This window comes from Gastrolobium bilobum, unplaced genomic scaffold (assembly GCF_033153095.1).
Source record: "Gastrolobium bilobum isolate Gb01-03AN ecotype WA unplaced genomic scaffold, APGP_CSIRO_Gbil_v1 utg2365, whole genome shotgun sequence".
Lineage (NCBI taxonomy): Eukaryota > Viridiplantae > Streptophyta > Magnoliopsida > Fabales > Fabaceae > Gastrolobium > Gastrolobium bilobum.
The window spans coordinates 431,228-447,093 of record NW_026899145.1 but is presented as its reverse complement, the minus strand read 5'-3'; the positions used below and the strand labels follow the sequence as shown (position 1 = coordinate 447,093).

General features: G+C 34.4%; 2 protein-coding genes across 2 annotated transcripts; one reads left to right on the top strand and one right to left on the bottom strand.

Annotated features, from left to right (window-relative positions):
- The first annotated feature begins 3,980 nt into the window (after window positions 1–3,980).
- On the top strand, window positions 3,981–9,307 carry LOC133287597 (LRR receptor-like serine/threonine-protein kinase FLS2). The gene is made up of 2 exons (XM_061485235.1): window positions 3,981–7,119; window positions 8,967–9,307. Exons 1-2 carry the CDS (start codon window positions 3,981–3,983, stop codon window positions 9,305–9,307), a joined length of 3,480 nt encoding a protein of 1,159 aa, XP_061341219.1.
- A 3,265-nt stretch (window positions 9,308–12,572) lies between these two features.
- Window positions 12,573–13,578, bottom strand: LOC133287618 (chlorophyll a-b binding protein of LHCII type 1-like). Its single transcript, XM_061485260.1, has one exon. It carries the CDS (start codon window positions 13,498–13,500, stop codon window positions 12,706–12,708), a length of 795 nt encoding a protein of 264 aa, XP_061341244.1. The 5' UTR covers window positions 13,501–13,578; the 3' UTR covers window positions 12,573–12,705.
- Between the last annotated feature and the right edge of the window lie 2,288 nt (window positions 13,579–15,866).

The following is a 15,866-nucleotide window of genomic DNA, read 5'->3' as shown; positions in this document are numbered from 1 at the left end:
ATCGGTGTTGACCAGCATTATAGGATGACAGAAGTTAGTCGAAACTCACTTTATTAAAATTGTGTGTGTTGACTAAATGGTTTTCCCATTAACTTTATGGTATTAACAGGACGAGGCGGGACAGATTTTGATCTAGTTAAATATATCAGTCTGACCTAGATGTTATTGGCAAGTGGCTTAGCTTATTTATAAAAAAATAAAAGTTTAATTTAGTTTGTTAAAAAAATAAGAACAAAAATTTATCTAAACAAAATATACGATCAATAGCACTAATAATTCCATAAAGATTCATATATTCAATATATATCCAAACAACATAGTATAAAACAAAATCATTCAAAAAGTATATTTAACTAATAAAATGAAGTGAAATGGGTTGAGCAGAGAAAGAACTATTATGAACAATATAAAAAATATAAAATAAAAATAAAACTTATTATATTAGATCAGCTTTAAGGCCAAGTTTTTTTTTGAATTTGAGTCATTGGCCTTTTTATTAAACTAGCTTTTATACAAATTCAAATCTGATTCCAACAATCAATATTAGACATATAAACACATGTCTTCACGAGCCGGATTAAAGACTCCTGGTTCGTTTAGCACCCCTAATTAACTTACACACGCAAAATTATTTGATGGAATATTTCGTTAGTAAACCCATCCTTATTTCAATCTTGATAAATGCGTAGATATTTCTCACGGAATTATAGCAGTATAAAAGTTCATAACTGACAATGACTTTTCTTGTAGTGCTGCACGTGCTCACGTGGGTAATTAATATTTATGTGATCATTATTATGGGACTGTAAGCATATGGCTGGGTTCGGTTTTTCACACTATCATTTTTAATTCCCCTTTAAAAATGTTGAAAAACATCTTTTTTTTTAAAAGTTTTAAAAAAATCATTTGTTCATATAGATGTAAAATTTGAAAATCACTTTTTTGGTGTTCAAATTGCTTTTATGCATTGTAAACAAAAAAAAATTATTTTAGAAGTTAACTTAAAAAAAGCATCACACGTATTAAAATATAATAATCTTTATTTAAGAAAAACACATCCAAATGAACACTATATTGAAAACTTTGAAATGGGTTAATAATTTAACTTTTGGATAAAATATTTGTCATTTTAAAGGATACAATTTTATGTCATTTTAAATAAAACGACCGTATTTATATTTGTTTACCTTTTACTTTCTCTTTCCTTTGCTAAATTAGAAGGAGAGAGAAAAAAATACTATGGAAGAAAAAAAATAAAAAATCAATAAATATATATCAAAATATTGTCGTCTCACTTAAAATAATACAATATTATCTTCATATTTTTTTCTTTTAACTTTTAACCAACATTGATAAAAAAAAAAGTTATGAAATAAATAATAAAATACGTGTAAATTATTATGAATCAATATATCATAAAACAAATAGGCCGGGTAGGGATTCAAAACATATGATAACATCAATAATTATAGCATATTCACATAGAATCAAAACATGGGATCAACATTCTCTACAGTTTTTTAAAACTCTTCCACGAATCTTAACCATTAAAACTATTTTATTTTTTTAATAATTAGAAATGTGATAGGATATCATGCATATCTTTTTAATGTCTATTTTATATATTCATATCTAATACTGTTAGATTAGAATCCACCATTTCTCTCTCCTTTTAAATTTTGATCTAATAATATTATAAAGGAATAAGTAGAATAGGCATGAAAAATAAATAAATATAATGTCATATTCCATTATAAATTATAACATTATATTTATAAGAATTTGTTTTGATATTATAATAAGGTTCATTTTTTCTACAGTCTATGTAGATATTTATCTACATTGAGCCCAAAATAAGAGGCAGAAATCAAGATATTTTTATAATTATAATTTATTTCAGAGTTATAATAATTTTTTTTCATTATAGTTTTTTAATTTTTTTAATCCAAAATGATATCATTTTGGAGACGAATGTAAATAACTTATCTACATTCACTACTGTAAAAATATTAAAGCCGTTATAATAATACGATATTATCTTTATGAATTTATAACATTTAATCCAAATTCTGTTTTTTTCTTTCTATTCCAAAAACGATTTCGATCACGGGAGATGTCATGTATGTCACTTAACAAATGGCATCAATCCTATTGCTGTCATATCGTACAAGTAGTGCTACCTTCCCATTCCCACTAATTATTTTCGATATGGGTTCTCTCGCTTGTGGACTCACATGTTGCACTCCAATCGAAAGCTTCACAGCTGAAATCTTTTCGGCTATTATTTTGCGCAACTTGCATGCCATTATCTATTACAAACTTATTTTCTTCGCACGCAGCTTTCCGCAAACCGCGTTTTGGTTCCGCTTTTTTATAATTCGTAACCTTGTCATCCACGCATTAACTTATATTGGGTTATATTACTCTTATGTAATAGGAGATATATCATCTCATCTCATGTTATAAATACAATTATGTACTGAGTCTCGTTATTTATTAAAAAAAAAGCGCAGAAATTAATGAGTGTGTAGAAAATTATATTATCTCATTCAACATGAGAGTAATATAACTCATTTATATTTTGTATTCTTATTTTCTAATGCTAAACTGGTTTCGGCTAAGAACTAAAAAAAAAAGACAAAAGCCGTGGACTCAACTCAACAAAATTCCAACTAATTTCTCTGGCATCCATACAACTAGTACAGGAGGACTTCTGGACGATTAGATTTTAATTTTTTAGTTCTCATATTTTAAACTGGTTTAAAATGTGAAAAATAAATAAATGAATGATTTATTTCTCTTTTTTATTATTATTTTTTTCATTATTTGAATTCATCATCCTTTTGCATCAATTAATATGATATTAATGTTACGAGTTCGAGGAAACGACCCCCTTAAATTCATTAAACTTATATCTTAGATTACGTTCAGACTTATAAAAAAGTAGAGTAATATAAATTTGTCCCTTTTATAATTATTATTTCTCGTGTATAAAAAAAATTAAGAATTCCCTTAACTACATATTGACCCATTGTTGTGTTCTCTATGAATTTTGAATTTCCTGTTCCCTCTTATGAAATTTTCTCGCTCTGCCGTTGTCTAATCTCGGAAACAAATAAGGAAAATATTACAGTAATGTTAAGTTGATGTTACATTTTAGGGTTACATTTTAGGGTCCTATGTTACTGCAAAAAAAATTTCTTTTATGTCACCAATTACTGCAAAAAAGGGGGCGAACAATGGTAAAACTGTTCCTTCATGAATGAAAGTTAATCCACGAAACAGTCTCTAAGCAATTATGCAAGGGTAAGACTGCATACAAGGATTTCCTCCCCCACACTCGCTAGTCGGGTTTAACGGGAAGTGATTTTTTATGTCACCAATTACAACTATGTTTTACAGTAAAACATAGTTGTAATATTAAAGTTATTTTTTCTCTACCGTCTACGTGAGCGTTACGAGGAGAAAAAAAACAATTTTTAAAATTATAACTATGTCTTCTACATTTTTCATATTGCAATATGAGAAGTGATTTTGCCTGCATTGTAAATTGGTTTCTGCTAGGTACTTAAATGGAAAATGTAGTTTGAGTTTTTGTTTTTCAATTCTATGGATTAGCCATGTCTACCTAAAGCTTTTGCCTTTGTGGATACACCCATTTTTTGGCGTGTCTTAATATGTAAAGTCTCAATCAGTAGAAGATGCAACCCTTTTGATTAACCGAAGGATGACTTCGAATCAAATTTAAGATATTCAATCATTGTTCAAAGAATCACTGTTTTCGTCCTAAGTCACATGATTATTATCTGCTAAGGATTTGACTTTCCATCATGTCATGTGAACACACTCTGTCACAGACGGGGTTGTGCTTTTTGAGATTTCACCAATGAACGAATGAACATTATCTATAAAGGCTTCATTTACATCAGCTATTATATCACCAAACTGCAACTTAATATTCTACACTATATTCCACAATGATGTTATCTCCAAAGTTTAGTTTGACTATAGTCATAGTCCTTTCAGTTGTAGCCACAGTTTCAAACGCAGAAACAAGCTTTGAAGTTGAAATTGAAGCTTTGAAAGCTTTCAAGAACTCCATCACCCATGACCCAAATGGAACACTTGCAAATTGGGTTGACACCCACCATCACTGCAACTGGTCTGGCATTGCATGTGGCCCATCTTCAAATCATGTTATTTCAATTTCTCTTGTTGGTTTTCAGCTCCAAGGTGAGATTACACCATTCCTTGGAAACATTTCAGGCCTTCAGGTTCTTGATTTGACTTCAAACTCATTTTCTGGGTACATTCCTTCTCAGCTTGGTCTTTGCATTCAACTTTCTCAGCTAATTCTTGTTGAAAATTCTCTCTCAGGACCAATCCCTCCTGAATTAGGAAACCTCAAAAGCCTTCAGTATTTGGATTTAGGTAATAACTACTTGAATGGAAGCCTCCCTGATAGGATATTCAACTGCACTTCTTTGTTGGGTATTGCTTTCAATTCTAACAACCTCACTGGCACAATCCCATCAAACATAGGGAATCTAGTTAACCTTATACAGATTGTAGGGTTTGAGAATAACCTTGTTGGGTCTATACCTCTTTCCATAGGTCAGTTGGGAGCTTTGCAGTCTCTTGATTTTAGCCAAAACCAGTTATCAGGTGTAATACCTAGAGAGATTGGAAATCTGACCAATTTAGAATTACTATTGTTGTTCCAAAATTCCTTGACTGGGAAAATCCCTTCTGAGCTTGGCCAGTGTAAGAAACTTTTAAATCTAGAGTTATATGATAATCAGTTCAGTGGAAGTATTCCTCCTGAGCTAGGAAATTTAGTTCAATTGGAGACATTTAGGTTATATGGGAATAACTTAAATTCCACCATTCCATCTTCCATATTCAACTTGAAATCATTAACACATTTAGAACTCTCACAGAATTACTTAGAGGGAACAATATCTTCTGAGCTTGGATCTTTGAGGTCCTTACAAGTTGTAACTCTTCATTTAAATAAGTTTACTGGGAAGATCCCTTCATCAGTAACAAACTTGACAAACTTGACATATCTGTCAATGAGCCAGAATCTCCTTTCAGGTGAACTTCCTTCAAACTTGGGTGTGCTTCATAATTTGAAGTTTCTTGTATTGAACTCCAACCTCTTTCATGGACCAATTCCACCTAGTATTACAAATTGTACTAGTCTGGTAAATGTAAGTTTATCTTTTAATGCTTTAACTGGGAAAGTTCCTGAGGGTTTTTCAAGGTTGCCTAATCTTACTTTCCTGTCTCTTGCATCCAACAAAATGTCTGGGGAAATCCCTGATGACCTCTTCAACTGCTCAAATCTTAGTACTCTAAGTTTGGCAGAGAACAACTTTAGTGGATTGATAAAATCTGGTATCAAGAACCTGTTCAATCTCTTGCGTCTGCAGCTGAATGTTAATTCTTTCATAGGACCAATTCCACCAGAGATTGGAAACTTGGATCAACTCATCACTTTGTCCCTTTCTGATAATAGTTTTTCGGGTCAAATTCCGCCAGAACTGTCCAAACTTTCTCTCCTTCAGGGGCTATACCTTCATGATAATGTATTAGAAGGAACAATACCTGATAAACTCTCTGAATTAAAACGATTAACTACGCTTGCACTGCATCAAAACAAGTTAGTTGGTCAAATACCAGATTCTATCTCAAAGCTTGAGATGCTTTCGTACTTAGACCTCCATGGCAACATACTTAATGGGTCTATTCCAAGAAGCATGGGGCAGCTAAAGCAGCTTTTAGTTTTGGATCTCTCTTACAACCACCTCACTGGATCAATTCCAGGAGATGTCATTGCACACTTCAAAGACATGCAGTTGTATCTTAACCTTTCTTACAACCACTTGGTTGGAAGTGTTCCAACTGAGCTGGGCATGTTGGAAATGATACAAGCCATTGATATTTCAAACAATAATCTTTCAGGTTTCATTCCCAAGACACTTTCTGGGTGCAGAAACCTGCTCAGTATTGATTTCTCAGGAAACAATATTTCAGGTCCTATTCCTACAGAAGCTTTTAGTCACATGGACTTGCTTCAAAGCTTAAACCTTTCAAGAAATCATTTAGAAGGTGAAATCCCTGAAATCTTGGCAGAGCTTGAGCATCTTAGTTCTCTAGATCTTTCTCAGAATAACTTGAAGGGAACTATTCCTGAGAGCTTTGCCAATCTTTCAAGCCTAATGCATCTCAACCTTTCTTTCAATCAACTTGAAGGTCGTGTACCTTTGACTGGAATATTTGCACGCATCAATGCATCTAGCATGATGGGTAACCAGGCTCTTTGTGGAACAAAATTCCTACAACCATGTAGAGAGACTAATCATCATTCACTATCCAAGAAGAGTATATCTATCATTGCTGCGCTTGGATCTCTTGCTATAATTCTACTTCTGGTGCTTGTGATTTTAATTCTCAGTGGAGGTCGCAAACTCTGCAATTCTAAACAAAGTGATAATAGTGAGAATTATGAACCTGAGTACAGTTCAGCATTGGCTCTTAAAAGATTCAATCCAAAGGAGTTAGAAAATGCCACTGGATTTTTCAGTGCAGACAAGATCATTGGTGCAAGTAGTTTGAGCACAGTTTTCAAGGGTCAATTGGAAGATGGCAACATTGTAGCCATAAAAAGATTGAATTTACACCAATTGTCTGCAAATGTTGACAAGATCTTCAAGACAGAAGCCAGCACCTTGAGCCAGCTGAGACATAGGAATTTGGTTAAGGTACTTGGATATGCTTGGGAGACTGGGAAAATGAAGGCTTTGGTTCTAGAGTACATGGAGAATGGGAATTTGGATAGCATTATACATGACAAAGGGGGGGATCAATCAAGGTGGACATTATCTGAAAGACTCCGAGTTTTCATTTCTATTGCTAATGGATTGGATTACTTGCACTCTGGTTATGATTTTCCCATTGTACACTGTGATTTAAAGCCTTCCAACATCCTTTTAGATAGAGACTGGGAAGCTCATGTCAGTGATTTTGGGACAGCACGAATACTTGGTCTTCATCTGCAGGATGGTAGTACCCTTTCCTCAGCTTTGCAAGGAACAGTTGGCTATTTGGCGCCAGGTATTAGTCTTTTACTACATTACTACTCTCTTATATTTAATGGATAATATATTTTCATCAAAATTAGATTCATGGTGGAATTATAATCTAAATGAATAATTTAGTTCTCGGACTTGTATAGTGAGTGAGTCCTGCACATTATGTTCAAATCAGCGAAAGTAGCATAAGAGTTCAAGAACTGAATTACTGTGTTAGTTTTCTATTAGCTGGTTTTATACAATGCATGCGAGTCTCTATTCAGTGAAAATAGCATCACCACGTGTGCATAACTTTTTATTTGTTGATTGAATACGATGACAAGTTAAATAATCCACGCCACAGCTATTAGTGCTATATAAGTTGCAATTAGGGGTGTTAACAAGCCGAGCCGAGCCGAGTTTTGGTCTTAAAAGATTAAGCCTGTGTTTAAATGTGTCAGCCTGACCAAGCCTGTTATCTGTTATGAATATAATTTCAGCCTGTGACCTGTCTTATTTACAAAAAAATAAAAGTCTGGTTTAAGTTGTTAGCCTGTTTAAAACAAATTAAGGCAACAAAAATTTATCCAAACAAAATATATAGTTAACAACATTAGTAATTCCATAAATATTCATAAATTTAATGTATATCCAAACAGCATAATATAAAATAAAATCATTTAAAAAGTCTGTTTAATTAATAAAATAGGATGAAATGGATTGAGGAGAGAGAGAGGGCTATCACAAGTAGTATAAAAAATATAAAATAAAAATAAAAATTAATATATTAGGCCAGCTTGAGAGGTTCTAAGGCCGAACTTTTGAATTGGAGCCTAAGGCCTTTTTATTAAACGAGTTTTTATAGAAGTCCTAGCCTAATTCCAACAATCAATTTTAAACATAAAAGCCCAAACCTTCACGAGCCGAGCTAAAAACCCCGGCTCGTTTGGCACACACGTATCCCTTTCAAAGTATTAAGAGAAAAGAAGCAATGATCATGATTCGCACTGTATCAGTATAAATTGACTGTACCATACCACACATGGGGACCAGATTTGTTGTGACTGCATTAGCATATTCGGCATATCCTATGCATTGATTATCATTTCCTTTAGTTTCACCTAATGTGGGTTACTGTGCAGAGCTTGCATCAGGTTTTGCTACTGGTGACTTCAACTAATTGACATGTAATTAAGGAATAGGGTGAAACATTTGATAGTAGATTCACAGAAGCATGGAGAAGACCATCCCCTTAGATAGCAACAATATATATATAGGCAAAATAATTTCTGGAGCCGCTGCACCTATATCTAGTCAAGATCTGCGTGCGGATCCTAGGATATGGCACTGGATTCTTTTTTTTTTTTTTTTTTAAAATGCCGTGGGGCCCATTTTTTTGTGTCAGCTGTAGAAAGTGTTATCTATAGCGGCTGCAGAAATGATAAACCCTATCTATATATATATGGGTCAGGATCATTTTACACCAGTATAAGTTACACTCTCAATCTTGTCCGTTGATTCCACTTATATCTAAGGGCTCTAATTTTTTAGTAATGTGAGCCATTAGATATAAGTGGATCAATGATCAAGATTGAGTGTATATATATATAAATCATCCGGTATCCTACTGTCATCGAACAGTGACTAATTCGGATTCAAGTTGGATAGGGGCGACAAAGGATAGCAAATATATTTTTCATTCTCTAATATTGAACTGAGTTTAAGCCCAAAGAGATAGTCAACTGTTTTCCTATTATTACAAAGTTTTTACTAAAAAAACTCATATAATTTTGTTTCTTGTTTCCAATTATCTTAGCCTATTAACTTTGTATATCCACAGGTTTTTATAATTTCCACTCTCTAAACAATATTTTCCTGTGTAATTCTCAGAATTTGCCTACATGAGGAAAGTAACGACTAAAGCAGATGTATTCAGCTTTGGTATCATAGTAATGGAGTTTCTAACTAAAAGAAGACCAACAGGGCTCTCGGAAGAGGATGGCTTGCCAATCAGTTTGCATGAAGTAGTGGCAAAAGCCCTTGCAAATGGAATGGAACAGCTTGTTAATATAGTGGACCCTATGTTGACCTGGAATGTCAGAGAAAACTATGTGGAAGTATTGGCAGAGCTCTTTAAGCTATCCTTGGGCTGCACCCTTCCTGATCCTGAAGATCGACCTAATATGAATGTGGTGTTATCTGCTCTTATGAAGCTTGAAACAGCAACATAGCACTACTATCTTTTTTAAATGTTAAACACCATCAATCAATCTTTGGAGATGCTTTTGCAAAAGAAGAAAAAATAAATGCTTCTCAATTGCTTCATTACTAGTGTCTTTAACAAAGGCAAAGCCTTCTGATATCCATGTAATATAGCATTGGCTGTCTCTTGCTGCATTCTCCTCCTTTTTCACTCCCCCTCCCCATTCTTGGGTTGAATGCAAATATAATTATATATTCATTTACAAAATTGCATGGTGGAAACCAGGGAAATTACAACGTACAGTATATAATCATAATCTTATAAGAAATAAGGCAAACTAACAAAACTATGAGCTGAAAATTACACAATCCATTTAAAAACTAGCCCTCTTAGCATAAATTATGCATTTAATTGCATCCTACCCTTGCTCTATCCCCTACCCTTTTCTCATTTTCAGTATACAATCGAATTTGCTCTCTCATATAATTGAAGATTGATGTTAATATGGAATGATAAACAACAGGTTACTTCCAAGTTTAATTGCTCAATATTCCCAGGAGCATGAAAGAACCTCCAAGTTTTCTATTTTAGAGGTCATCTGTTATGTTCATACAGCCATCAATGTCATAAGTTTGCGAAATTTTAAGTTGTGAATAATAAAATGCATATCCCCCAATAGAAGGTATAACATACCCAAAACTTTTTTAATGTCCATAACTCCTAGGGACCAATTAAAAAAGTTAAAAAGATAACTGACAATGGATCAAAGTTATGGTGCTCTGAATTTTCTTTATCATTTTAGGATGAACAACTTGACTCAAAGATCATAGCAATAATAGTTCTAGCTCCAGATTTAAGATTGTTTTACTTAATAGAACTTGTCATTGTGCAGCTGTTCATATAAAAATGGACAACATAGAAAGACAACATGACGCAATTTCAACAAATTAACTGCATCTGCATATAACAGTTAAAAGAAGAATATCATAAAATAAAACAACAAAACTAAAGAGTAAAAAAAAAGCAACTAGGTTGCCTCAATTGCTGGGAGGATCAGTATGAAGAAATTCTTGAATGGTTGAAGGGAACTCTAAGCCTCCAAAGCCACTATCAGCACCCTCAGAAATAAAAGCAGCTTTTCCTAAAAGCAGGTGTGCCAATCTTAAGGGCTCTTGCTTCTCCTCCTTCCCACCACCATTTAGAAAGTGCTTGATCCACCCATCTAACCTCAGCACCTCCTTCTTACACTTTGGCCCCTCCACTCCAACAATTTTTGAATAAAACCCTCCTTCACAGTGACAAGAATTACCATCATCACCATCCTCAAAAGTACCATCATCCCTTTGTTCCACTTGTTCCTCTGATATGCCCAAGAGCTGCATTAACCGTTCAATGTCATCACCATCATCATCATCTTGAGCTTTATTTGCAGTTCTAAGATAATCTGAAGGACTAGTTTGAGAAGGGTCTTGATGGGTTGGTGAAAATTCTTGGGAAATGGATAGGAATGCTTGAGGAGCTTCACTGCTATCTTGGGTGTTAGAACTCTGAATGCCACTGGGTTGGTCCATGTTGAGGAACATGGGTGAGCCCAAAGTGGAAGAAGACCCTCTCCATAAAAAGTTGCTTTCTTTTGTTTGAGATTGAGATTCTGTTGGTGATGTATGATCTAACTTTAGCCTCTTTTCAACCTGGACATCAAAAATTCATATTTCAGACCCAATTAAAACAATGGCAAAGAACTATGAGGGAAATTGGAATTGTTATTACCTGTTTTAGTGAGGAGAAGAAATTGGAATGTGAGGACATTGACGATGGTAGCATTTTTTGGTTCATTCTTTTTCTTTCTTTTCAATGGATACAAATATGTGAAATCCCTATGCGCATTTTGGCGCATCGCTGCATAACTCGAGCATAGATGGGCAAGCACATTTCACTCCCGTTAAATTAGTAAATATTTTATATAAAAAAATAAGGAAAATTGTTTTCTTATGTTATATAAGATAAAAACACTTTCCTACATTCACATATAAAAAAATGAGACCGATAATGCATTCTTGGGGAGGAGGCTGAACCTTTAGCCTTCCCTCGCACCTCCGGATTAGTCCCATAGCCGGCTCAAAGAGTCGAAGCTCGTGGGGATACCGGAGGGAGTCAACTCGTCTCAAAGAGATAATTAGGGTAGGGTAACTCTAAAAAAAAAAATGAGACCGATTTATTTATTTTCTTTCTTATATTCTCTCTCATCTCTCCTCTAGATGTGTACATAGAAAACTTTTGTTATCTTATGTAAAAGAGAAAAATGTTTCTGAAGTTAATGCAGATAACTTATCTGCATTTATTCCCAAAGCGACGTCGTTTTAGTATAGAAATCTTAAAAAATTATAAATATAAAGACTATTATAACCCTGAAATAAATTAAAATTATAAAAATACCATGATTTCTGCCCCAAAACGACGTCGTATTGAGCTTATTGCAGATAACTTATCTGCAATAACCGCAGAAAAAACGAACCCTGTGTAAAATAAAAAAACAATTTCCCAAAAAATAAACGATGAAATGCCTGGAGAACAAAATGATTTCGCAAGAGGTGACAACATGGGTGAAATTTGACGGGTCACCCCGTTAAAATGAAGTGGATTTAGTTATACATTTCAACCCACTACAATACAACCCACCCTACTTTGTTATAAGTCAAAATGGATTGGCGGTGGATTGTGACGAGTTGGCCCGTGGATCAACTTTTTTTAATTTATTATTAAGTAGTATTTTATTTGTTATTAAACTTTTGTAATATAAGTTTTTTTTTATCTTAGTACTCAAAACAATAAAGATGAAAAATTTTATTTATGACAAAAATCATCCATATATAAAGACAAAAATAATTTTATTTAAGCTTGGAATTGAAAAAAACATGAAATAAAAATAAGTAATATTATAAGATTAATAAAATATATTTTATTTTTAATTATTTTTTAAACGGATTAACCCACCAAACCACCACAGATCGAGATAGATTTGAATTTTCAACCCATATCAAGATGTTGGGCAAGGCAGGGTGGGACGACCTATTTTGCCACCTTTTGACCCACCAAACCACCACAGATCGAGATATATTTGAATTTTCAACCCATATCAAGATATTGGGCAAGGCAGGGTGGGACGACCTATTTTGCCACATTTAGATTTCGCATTACCTAAAATTTAATTAGGAAATCTCAAAAAAAAAAAAAAATGTAAAGCAAAGTGGTAGAACAAAATGATTAATTGAGGTAAAGTAAGTAACATTCAGTTATGACCAAATGGATACATATAATAATTCACATTCTCTGAAGAAGTACATCGAAATAAAGTACACACTTCAACCAAACACAAATCTCAAACTCTCTCTAAGTCATTTCTCGTGTTTTTCTTTTTTTTCATGCTCACTTTCCGGGGACAAAGTTGGTGGCGAAGGCCCAGGCATTGTTGTTGACTGGGTCAGCGAGGTGGTCAGCAAGGTTCTCCAATGGGCCTTTTCCAGTAACAATGGCCTGAACGAAGAAACCAAACATAGAGAACATGGCCAACCTCCCATTCTTGATCTCCTTCACCTTCAACTCAGCAAAAGCCTCTGGGTCATCAGCAAGGCCCAATGGGTCAAAGCTGCCACCAGGGTAGATTGGGTCAGTGACCTCACCAAGGGGCCCACCAGCAATACGGTAACCCTCAACAGCACCCATCAAGATAACCTGTGTAGCCCATATGGCAAGGATGCTCTGAGCATGGATCAGGCTTGGGTTGCCCAAATAGTCAAGCCCACCCTCACTGAAGATCTGAGATCCAGCCTTGAACCAAACGGCCTCACCGAATTTAACACCGTTGCGGGCCAAGAGCTCTGGGAAGACGCAGCCCAGGGCTCCAAGCATGGCCCACCTGCAGTGGATGACCTCAAGCTCACGGTTCCTGGCGAAGGTTTCTGGGTCAGCAGAAAGCCCAGCAGTGTCCCAACCGTAGTCACCTGGGAACTCACCAGTTAAGTAGGATGGGGGCTCACCGGAGAAAGGGCCCAAGTACTTGACACGGTCTGGGCCGTACCATGGGCTTCCGGAGGAGACTTGCTTGGTCACGGCCTTCCTCATGGTGACCCTGCCACCACCCAATTCTGGGGCTGATGGGGAAAGCTTCACGGCCTTTCCGGCGAAGGATGGGGAGGAGAGAGCCATGGAAGAGGCAGCCATTGTTAGAATAAAGGTTGAAGCTTTGTGTGTTTTTTATGTTACTATGAGGAGTGAAGCTTAGAAGTTGGTGAAGGATATGGTGAACTTGGGTGGGTATTTATTTGGGTTTGAAGAGGTTGTGTTCTTATCTTATGTTATCTAATGCTAAAATCTCATTGGGGGTTCAAGATTTTGTTGTTGCCAAATGTCACCCCCTAATCCACTAATGGGTTAGATTCTTTATATTATTTGTAACCAATGTGGGTGTTACACGTATGACTACAGGATTCCAGTAGATATTTGAGTGAATTCAGCTATTTCTTATATTTTTTGTGGTTATCATTTCACTGTCAGATATATTTGGGTCCTCATGTCATGAATGTGATGTCTTGTTGTGCCCAGGTGTATGAGAACCACAAATTTAAAAGATAGTGACTGCAATGGACAGATGCTCAAATGTTAGCAAGAGAGATGATAAAGACTGACAAATTGTGAATATAGTCATGGATGATGGTTACGTGGGTCGATTTTAATGAGGGAGCAATTCCATGAATTGAAATATTGTTAGTTGTTACAATACTGGACTTGAAGGTTGTAGTCTTACACGTCGTAGCTTCCTTTCATGGTTTGTATTATTTAGTCTAGTATTTTCAAAAGGGAATATCATTTCTGCATGTTATAGAAAAAAAAAATTACCATATAGAGTAAATCAAAATGAGAAAAATTGATTAAATGATGAACCCGCTCCATTTTTACTTTATGTGATAGACTTTTTTTTTCACCACAGATGCAAAAATGATATTCCCTTTTCAAAATTCAAAAAACTTTATACCCTCAGATTATGCATGTTTACAAATTTTATTTTGTAGGTTATTTTCTCCTTATAAATAAATATTTAGACAAATATATTTCTACAAAAGCTCTTAGTATAAAAAGAATTTATTATAAGGTCGGTTATGATTAGCACCATTTTAAATTTATCATTTTTATTACCTATTCGGTTATTATTGGATTTCTTTTTCGACTGTTAATTTTAAATTGATTCAACAATAACTAACAAGTAGTAAGAGTGATAAGCCTATAATGGTAAGTATAATCTTATTATTTATTATAATGAATAAGAAAAGCAAAAGGCTAAATTACTAGGATTAATCTAGTGATGAGGGATTTGAGTAGTTTGTATCCAAATCATACTATGGTAAATCCAAATAAAGGAAGGTCCAATAAGCTAAAAGGTCATTACTTAGGAAATAAGAGAACACATTTATCACGTGTAACGTAAGCATCTCGCAACCTCCTAACACATACAACCAACAGCTCAAACAAGAGGTCCTAGCGAGATCAGCTGCTCAGGACAACTTGACCACCACAAGAGTCACTACCAAAGGGACAGCACTTGCATGTCGCGACATCTACAAGGGCTTAGTATGACAATAGACATCTCGCCCACAACGTTGTCCGAGAAGCCTGCCAATCTCCACCAATAAGAATGAACACCGACATACAAATGCGTCATAAGCAAAACACCCCTCCACTAGAGGCATTAAGCCCAGGTATGAGCATCTTTCCATCAATATTTGAATATTTTGAACTTGAATAGACTTTAGTATCGAAGTGTCTTGCAGGTACATCTCCATTCTTCTCAAACTGCCTGAACACCTTTGAACCAATCCAAAAAGTATCTCACCAACAACCTAAGCATCTCGCAAAATATTGCTCAACTAAGATCATCTCCAACAGTACTAGGTTCAACCATATATGATCCAGCCCAATTATTATTAGACTGATCGATCGGCATAAGATTATAGATTCGAACCTCAAAACAACCATTGTATATATTAACAAACAGAAAAAGCTAAAAACTCTCGAGAGAAATTTTTTTAAAGATATATACTAACTTTTTAAAGTTTGTATATTTATTTTTCACTTTTATCCTTATTCTAAATTTATATTTATTAATGTTACTCTTTATTCTAATAAATTATAGAATAATAAATTATTTCATTTTCCAAGTTCTCAAAACATGCTCTAAGATAGAAATCAAGAGGTTTTGAAGGATAATTGATTTGAAAAGCTGCAGAAGATATTTCATTTCGGGTGAGTAGCTAGGGAAAATAGAAAGCAAAAATAAAATATTAGGAGTTTTTAAAAAAAATAAAATTAAAAAACACCCTCTGGTTAATTGTTTATATATAAAGGTCAAATAATCATTTAAAGCAATTAATTAATCAAATTTATAAAATATGTATTTGTATAAACTTTTTAAATTAGTTGATACTCAAAGATCTCTCAATATTTTATATACATATAAATGAAGGTACACTTGTACCCAAAAAAAATGAAGGCATACACAAGCATTTTTTACAGTAAAAACTAGTAAGCAGAGC